Source organism: Camelus dromedarius, chromosome 3 (genome assembly GCF_036321535.1).
Source record: "Camelus dromedarius isolate mCamDro1 chromosome 3, mCamDro1.pat, whole genome shotgun sequence".
NCBI lineage: Eukaryota > Metazoa > Chordata > Mammalia > Artiodactyla > Camelidae > Camelus > Camelus dromedarius.
The window spans coordinates 92,130,216-92,150,227 of NC_087438.1; the positions used below are offsets into that span (position 1 = coordinate 92,130,216).

The following is a 20,012-nucleotide window of genomic DNA, read 5'->3' on the forward strand; positions in this document are numbered from 1 at the left end:
GTTTATATCACGCTTTCTGTCTCTTGTCAAAAATTCTTTTTTGGGGGGGTGACTAAGAACCGAGGTAATTCTTATTTTCCTTTTCCCAGTAACATATCCATATATAGTTTACCTTCTCTATAAAAGACAAGTGAGAGACAGAAAAGAAAACCCAATCTCAGAGAAAAATGTTTTGGCTTGACTCTAACCTTATGAACATCTGTATATGAAAAGTTTCAATTTTTGAAATTTTATGATTAAAAATCTATATTAAAATATAATCCTATTATTAAAGTGAAGAAGTTAACAGTTTAGTTGAACAGATACTAAATTCCTACTGTTTCAGATACTCTTCTAAGCATTAAAGAAACATGAGCCACTGACATTGAGGAGGAACAGGTTATATCAATTGTCTTAGTCTAGGTCATCATTATCTCAACCCACATTATGAGATGCCTAACTACTCCTATATCTAATTAGGTTCCCCTACACTCTATTCTCTACACTGCAGTCAGCTGCAACACAAATCTAATTATGTCACTCCCCTATTTAAAACTCTTCAGCAGTTTCTCACAGACCTTAGGAAAAAAACCGAAATCCTTAAGGTATTCTGTAAGATCTGGCTCTGGCCCAAGGCTACTTCTGCAGTCTTATTTCACAAGTTATCCTGCTCAGCATTCTTACCCACAGCCACATTCGCTTTCTTTTAGGCCTTTTCTTGTTAACCACGCTCCTTTTCATCCCAGGCCTTTCAAGGTGCTGTTTCTTCTGCCTAGAACATTCCTCACCCGCCTTGTCACTTACCCTGCAGAGCTCAGTTCAACAGCTCCTTCAACTGGGAAGACTTCCCTGACAAGGTCAAATCCTTGTATAGGCCCCTAGAGCACCCTTCTTTCTTCTTCTTCTGCATCCAGTTACAATTCTTTTTTTTTTTTTTCCGCTCCTTATTTGATTAACATTTTTCTATCTAAACCAGAGGTTCCACACAGGTAGTCAAGGGGCTGAATTCAGCCCACAAATGTCTTTTGTTCAGCTCACAGTATTTAAAAATCTTTTGACTGGATGCTAAAATTTAAAAACAAATTTCACAAACATAACAATTTCTAGATTCTCTTTAAAAAATAAATGATCTGACATCTGTAGGCCAGCATTCCTACATGGCAACACTTCACACTTCACTAGAATCTACTTCTATCTATTGCATGCCACCCCCTCACTTCATTCATTAACGTTAAGTGTCTTATCTCTGTAATTATGTATGGTTTTCACCTCTGCTCTGTGAGGCAACTTTCTCTCTTCCCAAATTCAAGAACCTGGATGGTTTTGCTCAATATTGTATCTCCAGTGCCTCGCATGTGGTTGGTGCCCAATATATGCTGTGTAATCTGATAACTCAAAAGCAACAGACAAGAAACAAATATTAAGCATTTAATGTCAAACGTCAAGCACTGTCCTTCATGTCTCCTGTACACTATCTTGTTTCATGCGGATAACAGCCCCATGTGGGAAAGTTTAATTATGTAGGAATGAAGGACCCAGCAAGATTAAATAATTGTCCAAGGCCTCGCAACCAGTAATAACCGGACACAGCTCATGTTCTCCATGACTGAATTCTGGACTTTCGACGCCCCCTTATTAACTGCACGATAACAATCTGTGAAATCCTACAAGACAAATACACCCACCACTCATTCCCCTCACACAAAGACACCTACGGGTTGCATTCTGCACTGTAAGCTAGAGCGTCACGAGAGGAAAGACAGACAACTCGACTCAGGAGGCTGGAGTAGGGGCAGACAGCCCAAGCTGAGCTGCATTCTGGAGCTTGGCTCCGCGGCGCAGAGACCCCAAAAGGTGCGAGGCATCCAAAGCCGACCCTCCGCGACAGCTCCTAAACACCCTACCCAGCGGGCAGGGCTGGGAGAAAGAGCGCATCCTCTGGCACAGAGCCTTTATGTCAAGGAGCACAGGCCTTGCGGGATGCAGCAGCGACAAAGGCGGCAACGCCTGCCCCAGGTCCTTCCCAGGGGAGGCTAGACCCTCCACGGGCCCAGGTCCACCCGCGAGGCTCCCCAACCGCTCCGGCCAGCCCGGCCCAGCCCTACCCCGCCCCGCCCCACCCCGGTAGCCCTCCCGCTCCGCGCCTCCATGGCAACGGCCGCGCCACCGGGCCAGGCCGCTGACACGAGGAAGAACCCCAGAGGCTGAGCAACTCTCCTTACCGGCATTGTGACGACCTCCGTAACCGGCGGACGTCCCCGTCCGCGGTGCGGTCCAACGACGCCGGGTTCGCGGGAGAGGCGGGTCGGAGACTACCGAAACACCGCCTTGGCGCTCCCGATACTGCGGCTCCTCAGACGAGAGCGCGCTGTGCGCAGGCGCACTCCGAACTCGCCCCGCCCCGTCCCGTGGCCTCGGGCTTTCACGGCCTCTTGCAATACGCCTGCGCAAAGACTTTCGGAGTCCGTCTCCTAGGACGCCGGACTGAGGCCGCACCTGCGCAATGCGGCCATTCCGCTCTGCTGGAAATCTGGCCCGCATTGGGGCGGGGATATCTGGCTACCATGGGTGGGGGAGGAGGAGGCGCTCCTAGATCCCAAGGCCCATCTTTTAGCTTTTACAATACTCTGAATTTTAAAAACAATAGCAATTAAACATTGTGTCCCATTTGAAGAGCTTAAGACTTTACACATTTTACTGCGCTTAATTGACGACTTGTTTATAACCTGTCCCACCGTTAGGTGAGGTCGTGAGAATCTTTGTGGGTATTCTCACGATTACCTCCAGAGCCTGGCACACCGTAGGTTTTCAATCATTTGTGAAGGAAAGAATGATCTATTCTCTTTCCGGTCCGAACATGTCCCCTGAACGCCACTCTGCTTAGATGTGTAATAGGCATTTCAAGTTTATTATGTCCAAAATTGAAACATTGATTCCCCGCCTCCCACTCCCTACTCCGCCAAACTTAAATAAATAAATAAATAAATTTTTAAAGGCTCATCACAATAAATGTAAACTGAATGCTGACAAATGATCCAGTCAAAACCACAATCTCTTTATCTCATACTCAATATCCAATGTTTCTATTAAGCTAGTTGTCTCTATCTTCAAAGTAGAACCAGAATCCGACCACTTCTCACTACCACCACCATCTCTCACCTGCGCCACTAAGCAACTCAGACTGGTTTCCTTCAGTTGATCCTCGTCTATCTTAGTCTATTTTCAACACAGGAACCAGAGGGATGTTGTTAAAACATGAATCAGATACTTGCCTTTTCTTTATTCAAGACCTGGCAATGATTTCACATCTCACAGAATAAAAGTTACTGGCCCTCCCCATTTCCTGCCACCTTCCCTCTTACTCATTATTGCCAGCTATTCCTCTCACACCAGCTACACCTGGCCTCCTTGATTCCTCCAACATCGTGAGCATGGTTCCACGTTAGAATGCAAGGGCTTTTGTGCTTGCAATGAGAGCTAATGAAAATACTTAGTGGAAGTGCTCTGTTCTAAGAACTTTACTTCCTATTTTATTATTAATTCAATTTACACAATAACCTTTTGAAATAGGTACTATTAGTCATTTTTATAGAAAATTAGAATAACTTTTTCACAGATTTTAAAAACTGAAGCATAGAGTCATTAAGTAACTTGTCCAAAGTCATATATATTGGGCAGTGACAAAGCCCAGGTCCAAATCCAGGCTCTGGAAATCTCTCCCCCTAGATATCCACCTGACTCCCTTACCCCTTTCAGAATTACTTTGTTCACACATTACCTTCTCAGTGAGCCTACCAATGATCTGTCCATTTAAAATTCCAGCCTTCAGCCCCGGTCTTCTTATCTCCCCTCCCTACTTTATATTTCTCCACAGTACTAATCACTATGTGATATACCATATACATGGTATATATTATATGAACATATACACAGCTTTATTGAGATATAATCACATATCATACAATTCACCAATTTAAGTTGTACAATTCGATGATTTTTACTATATACAGAGTTGTGCAACCATAATCACAATCAATTTTAAACCTTTTTATCACCCTAAAAAGAAATTCTATACTCAATGCCATCAATTCCTCTTCCCCTCACAACATCCCAGCACTAGGCAACCACCAATCTACATTGTATATCTGTAGAATTGCCTATTCTGGACAGTCCATTAAAGTGGAGTTATATAATATGTGACCTTTTGTGAAATGATTTCTATCACTTAAAGTTTTCAAGTTTCATCTCTACTGTAGAACAAATCGGTAACCTTTTACTTCTTATGGTTGACTAATGTTCCATTGTATGGATATACCAATTTTTATCCTTTTATCAGTTGATAGGTATTTGGGTTGTTTCTACTTTTGGGCTACTATGAATAATGCTGCTACAAGTTTTTAATGTAAATATATTTCATTTCCCTTGGGTGTATACTACAAGTAGAATTGCTGGCTCATTTGGAAACTCTAACATTTGACATTTTGAGGAACTGCCAAGCTGTTTTTCACTACCAGCAATGTAAGAGGTTTACAATTTCTCTACATCCTCACACTTGCTATTATCTTGCCTTTTTTTTTTAATTGGAGTATAGTCAGTATACAATGTTGTATCAATTTCTGGTGTACAGCACAATATTTTCATCATACATATACATACATTTGCTTTCATATTCTTTTCTGTTATAGGTTGCTACAAGATATTGAATATAATTCCCTGTGCTATACAGTATAAACTTGTTTATCTATTTTATATTTATTAGTATCTTCAAATCTCAACCCCAGTTTATCCCTTCCCACCCCCTTCCCAGCTTGGTAATCATAAGTTTGTTTTTTTTATGTCTGTGAGTCTGTTTCTGTTTTGTAAATAACTTCATTTGTGCCCTTTTTAAGAATTCCACAGATAAGTGATATATGGTATTTTTCTTTCTCTTTCTGGCTTATTTCACTTAGAATGATGGTTTCCAGGTCCATCCATGTTGCAGCAAACGGCATTATTTTGCTATTTTTATGGCTGAGTAGTATTCCATTTGGTATAGATAGATAGATTGATAACAACTTCTTTAGCCAGTCATCTGCCAATGAACATTTAGGTTGTTTCAATGTCTTGGCTATTGTAAATAGTGTTGCTATGATCATTGGAGTGCTTGTATCTTTTTGAACTAGTGTTCCCTTTGGATGTATGCCCAGGAGTGGGATTGCTGGATCATATTGTCTTTTTATATTTTTAAGGAATCTCCATACTGTTTTCCACAGTGGCTGTACCAAACTACATTCCCAGCAACAGTGTAGGAGGATTCCCTTTCCTCCACATCTTCTCCAACATTAATCGTTTATGGATTTTTAAATGATGGCCATTCTGACTGGTGTGAGGTGATACCTCATTGTAGTTTTGATTTGCATTTCTCTGATAATTAGTGATATTGAGCATTTTTTAATGTACTTATTGGTCATTAGTATGTCTTCTTTAGAGAATTGTATGTTTAGATCTTTTGCCCATTTTAGGATTGGGTTGTTTGTTTTCTTCTTTTGTTATTAAGTTGTATGAGCGGTTTGTATTTTCTGGAGATTAAGTCCTTGTAATAGCATCATTTGCAAATATTTTTTCCCATTCCATATGTCTTGCCTTTCTTATTACAGCCATCATACTGGTGTAAAATAATATCTCACTGTGGTTTTGATTTGTACTTCCTTGATGACTAGTGATGTTGGACATCATTTTGTGTGCTTATTGACCATTTGAATATCTTTTCAGAGAAATGTCTAGCCAGTCCTTTGCCCTTTTCATCTTTCTTTTCATTATTAAATTGTAAGATTCTATATATATTCTAAATACAAGCCTCTTTTCAGGCATATGATATGCATATATTTTCTCCCATTATGAGCACTGTCTTTTAAATTTCTGAATTTGAAGCTCAAAAGTTTTTAATTTTGATCAAGTCCAATTTATATATTTTTTCTTTTGTTGTACTTTTGGTGTGTATCTAAGAAACTACTTCTCAACCCAAGACATGAAGATTTATTCTTTTAAGGGTTTTATAGTATTAATTCCTATATTTATACCTATGATCTATTTTGAGTTATTTTTGTGTATAATATGATATAGGGATCCAGCGTGATTCTTCTGCACATAAATAACCCATAATCATTTGCTACAAAGACTGTTCTTCCCCCACTGAATTATTGTGGCACCTTTGTCAAGTATCAATTGGTCATAAATAGTTGGGTTGATTTCTAGACTGTCAATTCAATTCCATTAATCTATGTATGTCTATCCCTGTATATGTCTATCCTGATGTCAGTGTTGTAGTATCTTGATTACTATAGGGTTGCAGTAAATTTTGAAATCAGATAGTGTGAAGCCTCCATCTTTATTCTGCTTTTTCAGGATTGTGTTTGCCATTCTGAATCCCTTACATGTTCATAGGAATTTTAGAAACACGTTGTCAATTTCTGCAAAAATACAGTTGCAAGCATAACAGGGATTATGTTGAATTTAAATAATTTGGAAAGTATTGCCATTTTAACAATTTAAATCTTCCAAGTCATGAACATGGAATGTTTCTCCATTTATTTAGGTCTTCTTTAATTTCTTTCAGATGTTTTGTAGTTTTCAACATGTAAATATGCCCCCAAGGGTAACCACTATCTTGACTCTAACATTATAGATTCGTTTTCCTTGTTTTTATACTTTATATAAATGGAATCATAACTTCCATAACCATAAATGGAAGGATAACTCTTTTATATCTGTCTCCCCACATTCAATACTATGTGAGAATCTTCCTTATTGGTTTTAGCAGTTCATTCTTTTTCAATGTGGTGTAGTATCCTACTGTGTGAATATACCACAATTTGTTTATCTCATTCAACTGTTGATGGACATTCGGGTTGAACCCAGTTTGGGGCTATTACAAATAGAGCTGCTCTAAATATGTAGGTGTCTTTTGGAGCACACGTGCATTTCTGTTTGGCACATACTTAGGCGTGGAAGTGCTGGGATTTCCATATATTCTACCCATGTTTATTGTCTCTGTCCCAACTAGAAGGTAAGTTCCACGTCTGTCTTATTTACTGTTATGTGCCAGCTCCCTAACACATTGCAGGGCTTCAATACATAACCTTCTCCAGGGCCTGTGTGGTCACCAGCTACCCACCCCATCCTGGACTCAAGACCCTATGCCAGAGACTCGGACTTAGGGTGGGGAAGTGGGGCTCAGCGGGTTGGCGCTCGGTGGGCGAAAGAGTAGAGGGGATCCTTCACCCACCTGTGTGCCCTGTCCCGCCGCGTCCCAGGTGCGTGCCCCTCACCTCGCGAGCAAGTGGCCAGGAGGAGCGAGCCCCCAGCGCCCGGGCCAGGGCTGCGGGGTGGGCCCGCAGAGACCCCAGCTGCGTGTCCCGGGCGCTGGGTTAGAAAAGGCCGGGTTAAGCCGGGACCCAGACCCAGGATCTGGCGCCGCCATGGCCTCCGGCGGGCAGCCCCCGCCGCAAACGTTGGCCTCGGAGGTAGGACCTGTCCAGCGTCCAGGCGAGAGTCCGGACGCAACGGCCCTTCGCTGTCTTCTCCCGCCGCCTCCGTGGAAAGTGTCTCTCCCCGCGGCGAGCCGAAGTTTCCCGGAGGCGTACCAGCGTGGAGCGGCCCGGCTCCCCGCACCGTCCGGGACTGGACCGAGGTTGGGGGCAACGGAGGCTCGGCAAGCTGCGCGCCCCGTCCCAGCCCTCGCTATGTGGAAGCCACCCCCACCGCCCCGCGACCTAAGCCAGTGCCTCCTGGAGCCGAAAGACTGGGCAGGCGTTGTGGACGAGCGCCAGCTGGACGCCCACTTGACGCAGGCCCTGGGCCGCGAGGCGCGCCTGTGGCGGGGCGGCCAACTCCAGGTCCCGGTCCTCGCGCGGGGCCCTCCCAGGAGCACGTTCATTCCCCTCCTCACGCGCGCACCGGACGCGGCCGTGTTCCACCTGCACCCTGGCTCAGGTGTGCCGCACCCTGGAGTCAGCACCTTCCCCAGGTGCGTCCCCTGCACGAGACAAGAGGCGGCATTCTCCGGGATTCTCACTGGAAACGGTGCTTCTCTAGTAGGTGCTTGTGACGAGGGCTTGTTTGAATTGGGGAACTTTGCTTAGGACCAAAACAATGGGTGCGGGAAGAAGGGTCTGAACTGAGGGAGCTGCTAGGCAAGAGAGGCACTTTATCCGACCGCGATTTAAGGCGAAGGCGCTTCTCACAGCTCCTCTGGGCACATTAAGCAGGGGGTCGAGCCACTGGTGCACCAAGTCCAGCCACCAGAGACCTTCCCTGCTCTCCCCGACCTCTTCTTTTCAGCAAGTGGAGATCTGCGACGCCTTCCAGGAAGTCATGTTATGGCTCCTGAGAACTGAGAACATCTTTGACTTCTCCCAGACCACTTTTAACCTGGCTCTTAGTATCTTCAGTCGCCTCATGGTTTCAGTAAAGGTAGGGAGATCTCTGATGGATGGTGACAGATGTTGGGGGCAGAAATTGACCTCTGTGTCCCATTGCTGCCTGACAAGTGAGCCATCCCAGATTTTCAAACTAAGGCTCATAAACGATGTAAATAGCTCCAAGTGGTAGAACTGGAATTGCAACCTCTCCATATCCTACCACTGTGCCTGTCTGGCTCAGTGTTGGGCGGCTGACAGGGGTCCATCTGGGAGCATGAGAAAATATAGTTGGGAAAGGACTCCCCATGTGATGAGGTGGGGTGTGCTTGTCTGGACTGGTCCAGTGCAGCGAAAGGCCAGGATGGAGCTGTGTGTTGCCTGAGATAGTGTCATATTTCCCACCTTCAGTCAGTCCTCCAACAAAGGACTAGACTAGTCAGTTATCTGTGGTTCTGAAACCAAGTTTTCACTGGTCACATCTAAAACTGGGACCAACTTTCTTACAGATAAATATAATCAGTCTTTTAAAAAAATTAAAAAGAAAAAACTTAAGTTCTTAAAAAAACACAGATGCTTTATAGTTAGTTTCTGGCATTCATATTCTGCTCAAATGTGTTTCTTCCATATTGCAGATAAAAAAGCATTTACTCCATTGTGTCACAATTACATCCTTAAGACTTGCTGCAAAAGTTAACGAAGAAGAGGAGGTATGCATCCCTGGAAGTTCATTCTCAGCTGCTTTCGAGGTATCAGGGTGTGTAACACTGGGAGCACTCAAGTTTCCTGAAAGGTCTGTGCTCTTGGGAATGGGCATTTTGGAAAACTCATTACCTATCCAAGATCTCTGCTGTTCCTTCCTAAGGACTGCCAGAATCTGGGACCCTACAAATGAGGAATTAGCACAGCTGAATGGTCTTGGCCCAGCAAAGCCAGAGGCCTGACATCCTGGCAGATATGATATGTTGTTTCATTGGTTGATGCCAGATGCCACCTCCCACTAAGCAGAGGAAAAGGCCTTCCAAACCATATGGCCTAATGGCCACCCCTCAGAAACTACATCTAAGAAAGTTGCTTGAGACTTAAGGACTTGGCTGTATCAATGAAACTGGTCTTCAGGGACTCTGGGACCTTTCTCCAAAATGGGCATGAGGGCCATGTGCAGCAGGTGGAAGAGAAGCCCCCATAAGTACTTCAGGCTCGCTTGAACTTCTCAGTTGAACTAGGGCTTCTGTTTAGTATAAGATTCTTTTCCAATATCCTTCCCACACCTCCCTTCCTCCATCCCTCCAACCTCTTCCCCTTTCAGGATAGTGGAACCACCGCCATTTCTACAAGGACTCCCTTGGCTGTTCTCAGGAACCAAGGGTGCCTGAAAAAGTTGCTTATGTGTGCAGTTCCAAACAGTCAATAAAAAATATTTTAACTCTGTTTATTAGGGTATAATTTGTGTCCCACAAGATACTTTTGTCCAATTAAAAGTCAAGAAAATAGTCCTTGAAAGAAATATTTCTAGAGGTTATAGTAATACTTCATCTAAAAAAGTAGGACCAAGCCTTCAAAGCACTTGGTACTTGAATGTTTACTCATAGACAAGCCTTATTAGTCTCCCTGGGAAAAAGTCATAGTTTTTCCAGAACTGAATTGCCTTAAATAAAGGCTGAAAGGAATGTGTTTGCAGCTATGGTGTTGCCAAAACCATGAGAGGTTTTATCAATGAATCTGTCTAATTTAGACCATGAAGCTCAAAGGCTACTCTTCTTCTCAAAGACAAGGGAAAAGATAACAGAAATGGGTAGAGCCTACAGCTGGAAAGCTTTGAGTGCATTCTTACAGCTGAATCGGGGAGACGGCACAGCCCCAGCCTCCAAGGCACCTTCGGGTATGTGCTGGAGTACAGTTGGGGAGCAAGACCTGTTGGCAGAGGGTGACCATGTGACATTCACTACATATTGTCACAGGTACCTGGGGACTTGACAGATAGCCAAGATCTGGTTTGGTTTTTCTTTCAGAAGCAGCTTCAGTGACAGGTCACTAGAAGACAAATCTACTAGGGTCATAGATGCCCAGCCCCCCCCCCAGGGATAAGAAAACAAAAGCTACCATGACATGGAGTAGGGCTTTGGCCTCTTTATTTTCTTTTTACAGTTAATTCCACGCATATAAGACTTCATAAAGCACTGTGGCTCTGGCTATTCCCCGAATGAGCTGCTGAGGATGGAGCTGGCTATTTTGGACAAACTGCACTGGGACCACTATATTGGGACACCGCTGGATTTCTTGGCCATAGTAAGTATGAGGACTTTCCAGAGCCTACCCTGGACTCATTTGTGCCTTTGGAACAGCTGTTCACAACATAGGATGGCAAAGCACACATCCTTGCACATGCATCACAGTGAGGTGACCCACAGGCTCACGACATACGGAAGAGTGAAATTTTATCTTAAATCCAACACAGTTCCACCAGACTCCCACTTCTAAAGGACGTTAAATTAACTTTACAAAGATTTTTAGACGGCACTATTATGGTGAGTTTCTCTTTTAAATACACACTGCAAAAATATTTAACTTTCCATTCTATGAATACTGTACATAAAAATCTGTCTGCTTTTGCTACACTTTACACACATTCACTTAGCTGTCTTTCTTCACCTACACACAATCCTTATTGAGGCTTTAGACCATATATTGATCTGGCACTTAAAAAATGTCATATTAGTTTGTATTTGTTTTAGTTAGAGAATGATGGTTATCCTTAAGGGTATGATTCTGTTAGTAAGGCAAAATTATGCAATGTGGAAATGTCATGGGGTTTTGGTCTGTTATGAAGCATGAAGATTAAATCACTGAAGGCTGTATCATGAAAACTAGTCACTGTTGCCAAGTTGCAGAGTTTCTTTTCATGTCCAGCAGATACAAGTAACTCTTCTGCTACCTTAATCTTGAATCGTAGGCTTCTATTTTTCAGAATTGAAACATTGTCATCTGGGCACTTTAGGCTCATAATGACCATGTTACAAAACAAACTGTCTTTTTCTTTCCAGGGTTGAAACTGAGCTTGGCCACAGAGTGGGTATTAAGCTTTAAGCCCCTTGTGAGGCCATGACTCAAGCCCCTTGTGGGGGCATGAATGGAAATGAAAAGGGTTGGACAACATTTGATGTTCCCTGATGGAAATTTTTAAATTGTTTGCACTTTTGGTCATTGATAAATGAAAAGTAGGGGGTTTTCTGTTCTAACGTTAAAAACCACGGTCTCCAGTTCCACGGCCTGGTGGTCCTGGGCTGGCCCCACGTGAAGGAGCTGCTGCCTCAGAGGAATCCTTCCCTCCACGTCGCGTCCCTGACCAGGCAGCTGCAGCACTGTATGGCGGGCCACCAGCTGCTGCAGTTCAAGGGCTCCACACTGGCCTTGGTCATCATCACCTTAGAGTTGGAGAGGCTCATGCCCGACTGCTGTACTCCTATATCTGATCTGCTAAAGAAAGCACAGGTAGAAATCAACTTTGCCCTTGACCAGGCTCTCAGTTTTGCCCCTTTAGCTGTTGCACTCTGACCCCAAAAGGGCACCCATGGCCCTTCTTCGCCCTTGTGGGCTCCAGAGGATGGTCTGGCCATCATGACTCTGAACAGAGTCTTCCTCGGGGCTAGGCTTTCCACACATGGCACGCTGTCTGGGCTTCGGTATGAGACACAGATTACCTTCACCAGACCAATTGGAGTGGGTTTCTCTGACAGTGAGAGAAGCTTTATCTCAGTGGCAGTCCTTGTAGGCAAGAGGATGCAGGGTCATGTCTAGCTCAGGAGGAAGCAACCCTGGGGGTAATATTGGGGAATGTAAATTTCAGACCCCTGACGCTCAATCTGGTACCAGGCACTGGGGTACCATGAGGTAGACACTGGGAGGTCAGAATCGCTCAGGATGGACAGGGTAAGATGGAATGCAGTTAGACTAACAACAGTTTTACTGAGGTTGAAGAGGGAGGTCCCTGAGATGGTGGTGTTAATGTTATTAAGTTGGGTGGTTGGATCTTCCTGAATTGCTCCATGGTAACATTTTGTCACTCAGTTACTCATTCTTCAGAATGTAGAATGGATCTCCTCAAGGATCACCGTTCTGTTTTAATTACAGGTCAGTATTAGGCAGCTGAACCGCTGCGAGGAACTAGTAAAGCAGCAGCTGGCAAGTTCTGAGTCATCCTCCTGCACTTTCTATTTCACCTGCCAGCCTCTGTGTCCCTACCCCAATGCCCTTTAGAGCATAATGGTGATCCCTTCTTGGTTGGACTCCTCTCTAGTCTAGGCTTTATGGATCCTATAACAAGAAAGGAAGAAAGCCCAGAAAAAGCAACTGAGAAAATGTTCCTGAGTCTTTAGAAGAAAATGAGGGGGGAAAAAGACAGGTTGGGGTCCCTAAAGGGAAGGGTAGTCCTGACATATCAAAACCCTGCCTCCCTCACAACCCTGGGCCTGAGACCAGGGAGAAGGAATAAGTGCTCATACTGCAGCTTGGTTTTTCTTCCTTCTCCATCAAGGGCTGGATCAGCTTGTCAGACAGCTGGAGTACGAGGCCAGGGGTCAGCCTTGTGGTGCTGACAGGCAAGTTCTCACTGTTCCGCCTGCCAGAGCTGGCCAGGTTCTCCCAGCTTCCCAGGCTCATACCAGAAACATGTGCAGCACTTCAAGTCCCAAGTACCCTGCCTGCCCCCTGCAAAAGTGGGACAGTCTCTCCAGATACGTTTACACTGACTTGGCCATGATTTATATGTTTGCTTTATAAGGACTCAATAAAGTATGCTTTGTTTAATGTACAGTATTTGGTCAAGCTTTAGGCACATTTCTCCTTTGTTACTCTCGAGCAAAGTAGTTTCTTAGCTTAACTAGAGGAATGTCTGTGTTAAAGAATGACATTTCAAGGTGACCCTTGTGATGGGAAGGCACAGCTCCTAGAGCTTTTAGTTGAGATGGGCTAGTTCTGAGGCTAAGCCTGCTCCAAACACTGTGCTGTCAGAAGGAGGAAGAGATGACGAGCGTGGCTGTGAGGGAGAAGCCAGCTGCCCCTCGGAAGCTGTGACACTATAGAGCCATTCTCTAGGCAGTGGAGTCCAGCTGGCATCTCTGCCAGCTGGGGCTGTGTAAGTAGTGGTGGGGGTATGAATGGCTGAGCCACACATTTAGAGGTGATTTGTGAAGTCCTTTCACTGTGAACAGTTTTTTTTGTAAACGTGCTAAGCCACGGGGAGTGTGATCTGCCACTAGGCACAAAATAATCAAGAACCAGATATACTATAATAGTGTTGTATATAGTCAGCACAAATCTCTGTCATTTGTTGAAACAAATTTGCTTGTTGGAGCTTTTGTTAAAATACACCTTAATCCCTTTCAACCCTGTCTGAATCTCATTTTACATGTATTGGATACCATGTATTTAGACTTGATGGAGTTAAATACACTTGAAATACAATCTCCTGGGTCCTTTCAGTAACTGTCCTCTAGCCCAGCACAGATGAAGATGCTGGGGGCAGCATGCTGCTCTTGGCCACAGCTCCTGCCAGTGGCCATGACTGCCCTCTGCCGCTTTCCTTCCACTGTGAGTGGGCGCTGTCGTTGGTAGGGCGGGGGCTCATCCTGAGGGCCCACACCAGCTCGGGCTGTCTCTGACTTCAGGGAACTGCTGAGAGGTACTCAGATTCCTTAACCAAGTAGCTCTGGTTGTAAGCTGCATCCTCAGAGCTAAGCCAACTCTCAATCTCTTGAAGAAAGGAGTAGGTGTACCTGTGAGCAGCAGCATGGACGTAGGTAAGGGACAGCCTTGTTGCTTCATCTTTCTGTAAACATTCCTCTTCTTTGGGGAAGCAAACTTTCGTATTGCCAAAGTAAAACACTTGGGAGAATCAATCTTTCTTTCTTCCTCCCTCTCTTTCTCTCTCTCTCTATCTTTCTTTCTTTTTTAAGTTTTTACGCTGTTCAAGCTTGCCTTGGGGTCCTAGGTCCCATCCTACTCCCTTCTAACATTTTTCTCCCTGAAGTTTAGGGACTCCTATCCCACCTCAAATCAGACTGCTGATCATTGTGGTGGAAGAAAGATGGACACAAACCATCTTCCTTTTGTCCCCACCTGCAGAGGGCAGGGATTGGTGAAGGACTGTGGCTGCAGAAAAGGGAGATAGAAGAGAGCTCAGAGGCAGATGGGCTAAGGGAAGAGCAGAGAGATGAGCATCATAGTCCTTTCTTAAATGTGTCCAAATATTACTTCCCATAATTGGGTGAACAAGTACAATGTTGTACCCTCCACTACTGTGACCCTACTCTCCCTGGCTTCCTGGAGCATCTCCGTCCTTCAAAGCTCAGTGAAGACTTTGCCTCGCTGCTACTTGCCTCCCCCTGGGGAGAGCTGTGCTGTCCCTCACTGGGGGTGCCTGCATGCCAGACTCCCTGCTGGGCTGTTGGCTCCCCAACCTTAGGCCCCCATCTCCTCATTTTGATCTCCCAGAGATGAGCCGACTGTCCAACAAAGGAAGCTCCTCAACAGATGGACCCAGCAGATCGCCACTGCTTCCTTCGACCACCAGTCTGCCCTTCCTCAACCAAATGTTTGCCTACTTAGGAGGACATCCCACCTCTACAAAACTATCTCAGGTTCACCAACCTACACTGTCAAACCGCACACTTTAATAGTGGCTACATTTTCACTGTTCTTCTGTCATTCCATCAGATGGCCAAGGAGCAGCTATAGCTGAGGAATGAAGGGTACAGAAGACCAATATTCAAACCCCAGTTCCTCCAGCTAGGAGCTGTGTGACCCTGGGTAATTAACCTCTCTGTGCCTTGCCTATAAAATGGGAAAATGATACCTAATCATAGGATTATTATGAAGATTAGAGGAATTAATACATGTAACGCAATTTAGAGGAATGACTGGCACACAATAAGAAGTCAAATGCTAGTTGTCCCAAGTCGAGCCTCCTCCTCAAGAATGTAAACTCTTCAAGGGCAGGGGCTGCCTTCTCTCATGTCCTGCTTCATCAAGTTGCCTGATAAAGATTCACTGACCACAGGCTGCATCTTCTCTTTCCTATCTTTCCTCCATCCCACACCCAGTCAAGAGCCTTACACAGATGCCCATGGCAGGATTCATTATTAAAACATAACTCCTATAGAAACTGATCAACCCCACAAAGTTCACAGAAAAGACAAGCTGTATTTTACCACAGCTGTAGCAGGTTAATAGGCTAGAAAACATTAAATCAGAAAAGCCACTGCCCAAAAAAAGACACCACAAAAACTCAAAATAAATGCAAAATTTAATGAAAAAAATGAGTACAAAGTGAATGGAAAGGAACAAAAACAGTCAATGAATGAAGGAGTAAATGAATTAACAAGTGAAGCAGGTTTGGAAAAGCATGTTAACGTAACAGACTAGCAAGCCACGCTTCCCTTGGGCCTTTTATCCAGTAATATGAGCTGTGCTTAACAGAGAACCCACACAAATACATACATAGACACATATGCAGTCAGTCTGCACAATTATGACCACCCAGAATCAGGTTATCCGTGACTTGGGTGACCATATATCCCAGTTTGCCTGAAATAGTTATAGCTTATGCCTGTTGACCCGGCATAATTATTAACACCATCTCCTTTCACTCTTCAAAGTCTCAATTTGGCCAATAAATTACACGGTAATTCTACCCCAAATCAACTTGGTTCATGAAAGACATGATAGTAAATGCCAGCATGATCTCAATGACAGTCCTAATAATGCCAACAGATGATACTGAGATAGAAAGGGAGGGGCAATCAGATCCTGCAGGCAGGGGTCACATTCCACGAGGGGTAGCTTGTTAAATAAACAATGGCAAGTTTTAAGCTCACCTTGTGCACCAAGGATTAATTTGGTCTTAGCTAAAAATGACAAAATTCCAAACACAAACAGCATGGGAGAAAAGTGCAGTGAGGCTCACTAAAGTTAATGGAAACTGTGGAGGCAGCTCAGACCCCAGAAAATGTAACAGTAACAGGTCTTCCCTGGGAAGCCTTGGGCCCGCAGGCAAGTAACCGCCACAATTCTGGCCTTCCGTGTATGCCCGGGGTGCAGCCCGCAGACAGCAGTGGATGGGTGACAGAATCTGCCCACTCCACCCCAGATTGGCCCATGAACCAGGAGTCCTCATTTCTTACATGACCAGTGAACCGGTTGGGTCATTGAGCCTCATCTTCAGAAATACATTAGCTGACAGAGGCTATCTTAAAGGTCATCCTTCCAGCCAACTAAATACACTTGCATACATATAATTATGCTAAAGAGAAGCCACTCGCAGTCCACATCTGCCTTAGATCTGCTGAGTTACCTTTTTGGATACCCATACGGAAGCATCAGTTATCAATTACAACCAGAGGTGGATTTACCGAGAAGCTAATGAAGTTTAATTCTCAACGCCCCTTCCAAGGCCCTGTACCTAATTTTATACTCATATTCTTTTTTTTGAAGAAGACTTCTCAAATAGTTCAAGCTTCAAGCCCCTCAAAATCTGCATCCAATCCTGGTCATGGCATAACCCTTGGAGAATTCTCACTTTTGGCATCAATAAAACCTGCTCTGCTCCTGGCAAGGAGAAAAGGGCCACCTTTTTCTGGCCATGCCCTGGTGGAAACACACAGCTCACCCTCCAGCCTTCTCTGAGTGGCAGGAAGGAGCCAGAACCTGGTCCTGGAAATCAGTAAAGCAAGTAAAGGCAAAAAGAGGGAAACGATGACAGGAGGGAAGATGAAGGACATAACAAACTGCCAGTCTAACAATATATTACCTCAGCTTCCTAAGGCTTCCAACTAGGGAGTGCACTAGACTGTGAGCTCCTTGAGGGGAGAGCTGCATACTACTCTGGGTAGCCTGTGCCCAGCACAGTGCTTCACCAACATTAAGTGAAATCCTTCCTTTTGTCTATTCATTTTTTTGTGTCCTGTATTATCAGAACATATATTCTACCTTGATACTCTCAGTGGCTTGCAAACCAACAGGAACACAAAAGAATCCTTGTACTTCCTTACAATATTCTCCTTAAGAATGCAGCCAAAGGGGAAAAGCTCATCTGCTGTTTTTTCTTAAATTGGCCACATACGTCAGACACCTTCTTCTCTTTGCCGTGTGACTCAGCCAGGAAAAAGGGAACAATGACCTGGCATGACTGGGAGAAAAACCTTTCCTGACTGAGCACTCCTTGCATTTGGAATATGCAGGATTGGTTTGGGGGTCTTAGTTGGAGTCAAACACTTAACAGACACACGTGGGGTTGGACCCTGGTTACAGGTAGCACCTCTGGGGCACACACACACAATGGCTTTGGGCTGCTGTTCCATTTACATTCACAGTAAAAACACTGGATGTGGTCTTGTTCATGATCCACTTTCATCCATAAAGAAATTCCAAACACTGCCATCACAGGACGTTTATTACCCACCTCTCCCTGTATTTTATAGGGGTACTTTATACATAAGAAAGGTTTAGAGATATTTTTAGTTTTAAAAATCAGGGAATCTGTGTTACTTATGAAAATAATGGGAGAGGATATTATTTGTCTTTACGCTCGTGCCAAAGTAAAAATTTAGAAGTGTTGTAAAAGTTATTATTGAAATTAAGCTCTAGGTTAGAAAAATTAAAATGAAGGGGAATCGGGCGAATTTTGCAGCATGTATACCAGACCACGCAGCCACACCTAGGGCACTGCATGAGTTGCCATCTTGACGCTGTACAATTAGGCCGAGCATCGCCAGCTGGGGCCTTCACTAGAGTGGCACAAAACTGCTCCGTCAAGGAATAGTGACACTGTAAATGGAAGACCAGCCACTGGCTCTGAAAAAAATAAACCTCATCAGTTTTGGATTCCAGCATTCATGGCTTTGACGAGTTTGCATAGAGAGGGTGGCCCGCCAGGCCAGGGCAGCCTGGGGCGGTTGGGGTTGGGGAACAAAGCAAGGCTGTAAACACTGGAGTCTGTACCGGCTCCCAGTCCGTCCTCACACCATGTTATGGGAGAAGGTGTAACTCAAGCAACTTAACACATGAAAGTCTAAAGTCCGCTCTTGACATGTAAGTCTGTGCGTGCGTTAACTGAAAAATAAAAATAAAAAAAAACAGAACAAAAACAGACACATTAAAAGATACGCAGACAACCAAATCAAACAGAAGCAAAAGACAGCAAGATAGACACTGGGAAAGGGCAGTCAGTTTGGCGTTTGTGACGAGCAAAGCAGAGAACTCGCTTCAGTTTATGGCATCCCAGGCTGAGGGTCAAGATCTGACTGGAAAGTAATTTTGCAAAAATGGATTACAATTTGAAGAATACAACCAATCAAAGCCATTCAACTAAATGGTCACCAAAAATGCCCCCCCAACTGCACTCCTGACTCATGTCATTCCTCTGACCAGGGCAGGAGGAAGGAGTGATCCCAGCCACCCCACCTACCCTACGCTTGGTCTCCACAAAGCCAACATGGGAACAGAGGGCTCTCTTCCAGAGGCCAAACTGACTGAAGCTTTCTGGAATGTCCAGCAAACAGAAAAGACCTGTTTCCCAGGCCCAGGTCACATGAAAAAAGCAGGGAGATCTGACACCGGTGACGAGCCCCACCCTGAACTGCGCTGGTGCCTCTGCAGCCAGCCTGCACCCCAGCCCACCGGCCCTCATACCCCGACCTGGCCACACATTCTTGCCTTCAGTCTTTGAGTGGTTTCTCCATAGCTTATTTCCTAGGGGACTTTGCATGCCTTTTCTTTCTTTCTTTTTTTAAATGAGACGGCCTAGGCTAAACTAGCAGGGAGCAAGGCAAAGTCTCTTCTGGTGCCAGCACCTGGGTCATAGACCCACATACCCCCTTTCAGGAGAAACCAGATTTCTGAGCCACTAGCTTGAAATCCACACAAGTTCCAACTCACAGAGCCCCCATGCTCACCAAGCTCACCAACCTCACCAAGAGCTAGACATGGGACCAGGGCTGGAAGCAAATGCAAAGCAGAAGGGAAATTCATATGGCTGAGGGCAGTGTGGGGCTGGGTCCTCCTCAGGGACAAGCAGGGGCTTATCTATCCCAGCAGTACCAGCAGCTGGGTTGGAGCCACCAGTCAAGAGGATGGGAGAAACTACAGAAAGGAGGAGGGTCTGTCCCAGAGCAGAAGACAGGCCTTAGGAATGAGAACTAACATCCAATTCCTAAATGCCTGGCCTTGTCCCCCTGATCTCCCCCAGGGAGAAGCTCTGTAAGTTTCTTTTCCTTAGATGTGTCTTGGGGACTGTGTGTTGTTGGTAGATATGTGCCTGAGTCTGTGTATGTGATGGGGCAGGAGAGAGAAAGATAGTGTCATGGGTATGGGGGTGTGTGTGTGTGTGTGTGTGTGTGTGTTAGGGAATGCAAGATTGGGGGACAGGGGAAGTGCTAATGCCACAAGCAGCATCCCAGGGCCACAGCTAGTTTTGTACTACATGGCCTTAACTACAAGGCTCCACTGCTACCAAGGAAGGAAGGGCCTGGACACACACGTTCCCAAATATTCCAGGAGGAAATGGGATTCCCGGAAGAACAAGAATGAGGACCAAGATGGGTACACCTGCTTAGTTGCTAGGTTAGCAAGAGAAGGAGGGTA

At 44.9% G+C, this 20,012-nt stretch overlaps 3 protein-coding genes and 1 long non-coding RNA gene across 17 annotated transcripts in view; 2 read left to right on the plus strand and 2 right to left on the minus strand.

Annotated features, from left to right (window-relative positions):
- Positions 1-2,360, minus strand: part of KIF3A (kinesin family member 3A) — a 200,546-nt gene extending 198,186 nt beyond the window's left edge. For 6 of the 7 annotated variants that reach the window (XM_064483979.1, XM_031448981.2, XM_031448982.2 and 3 more), the window contains exon 1: positions 2,202-2,357. In XM_064483979.1, coding sequence (XP_064340049.1) covers positions 2,202-2,207 — 6 coding nt within the window. In that variant the 5' untranslated portion in view covers positions 2,208-2,357. Of the gene's footprint in view, positions 1-2,201 lie in introns of all 7 variants that reach the window. The other variant, XM_031448984.2, reaches the window with a different exon arrangement.
- A 5,076-nt stretch (positions 2,361-7,436) lies between these two features.
- CCNI2 (cyclin I family member 2) lies at positions 7,437-10,856 on the plus strand. Its single transcript, XM_031448996.2, is given in 4 exon segments — positions 7,437-8,051; positions 8,299-8,430; positions 9,011-9,085; positions 10,524-10,856. Coding segments are annotated over 4 exon segments (1,155 nt in total).
- Positions 10,491-20,012, minus strand: part of SEPTIN8 (septin 8) — a 53,938-nt gene continuing 44,416 nt past the window's right edge. For 3 of the 8 annotated variants that reach the window (XM_031448992.2, XM_064484059.1, XM_031448994.2), the window contains exon 10: positions 10,491-11,852. In XM_031448992.2, coding sequence (XP_031304852.2) covers positions 11,687-11,852 — 166 coding nt within the window. In that variant the 3' untranslated portion in view covers positions 10,491-11,686. Of the gene's footprint in view, positions 11,853-15,660; positions 18,483-20,012 lie in introns of those variants that run through there. The other 5 variants (XM_010981375.3, XM_064484089.1, XM_031448995.2 and 2 more) reach the window with 3 other exon arrangements.
- LOC135320910 (uncharacterized) lies at positions 11,811-13,190 on the plus strand. Its single transcript, XR_010380275.1, has 2 exons — positions 11,811-11,867; positions 12,910-13,190. It is a non-coding gene; the product is annotated as an uncharacterized LOC135320910 (long non-coding RNA).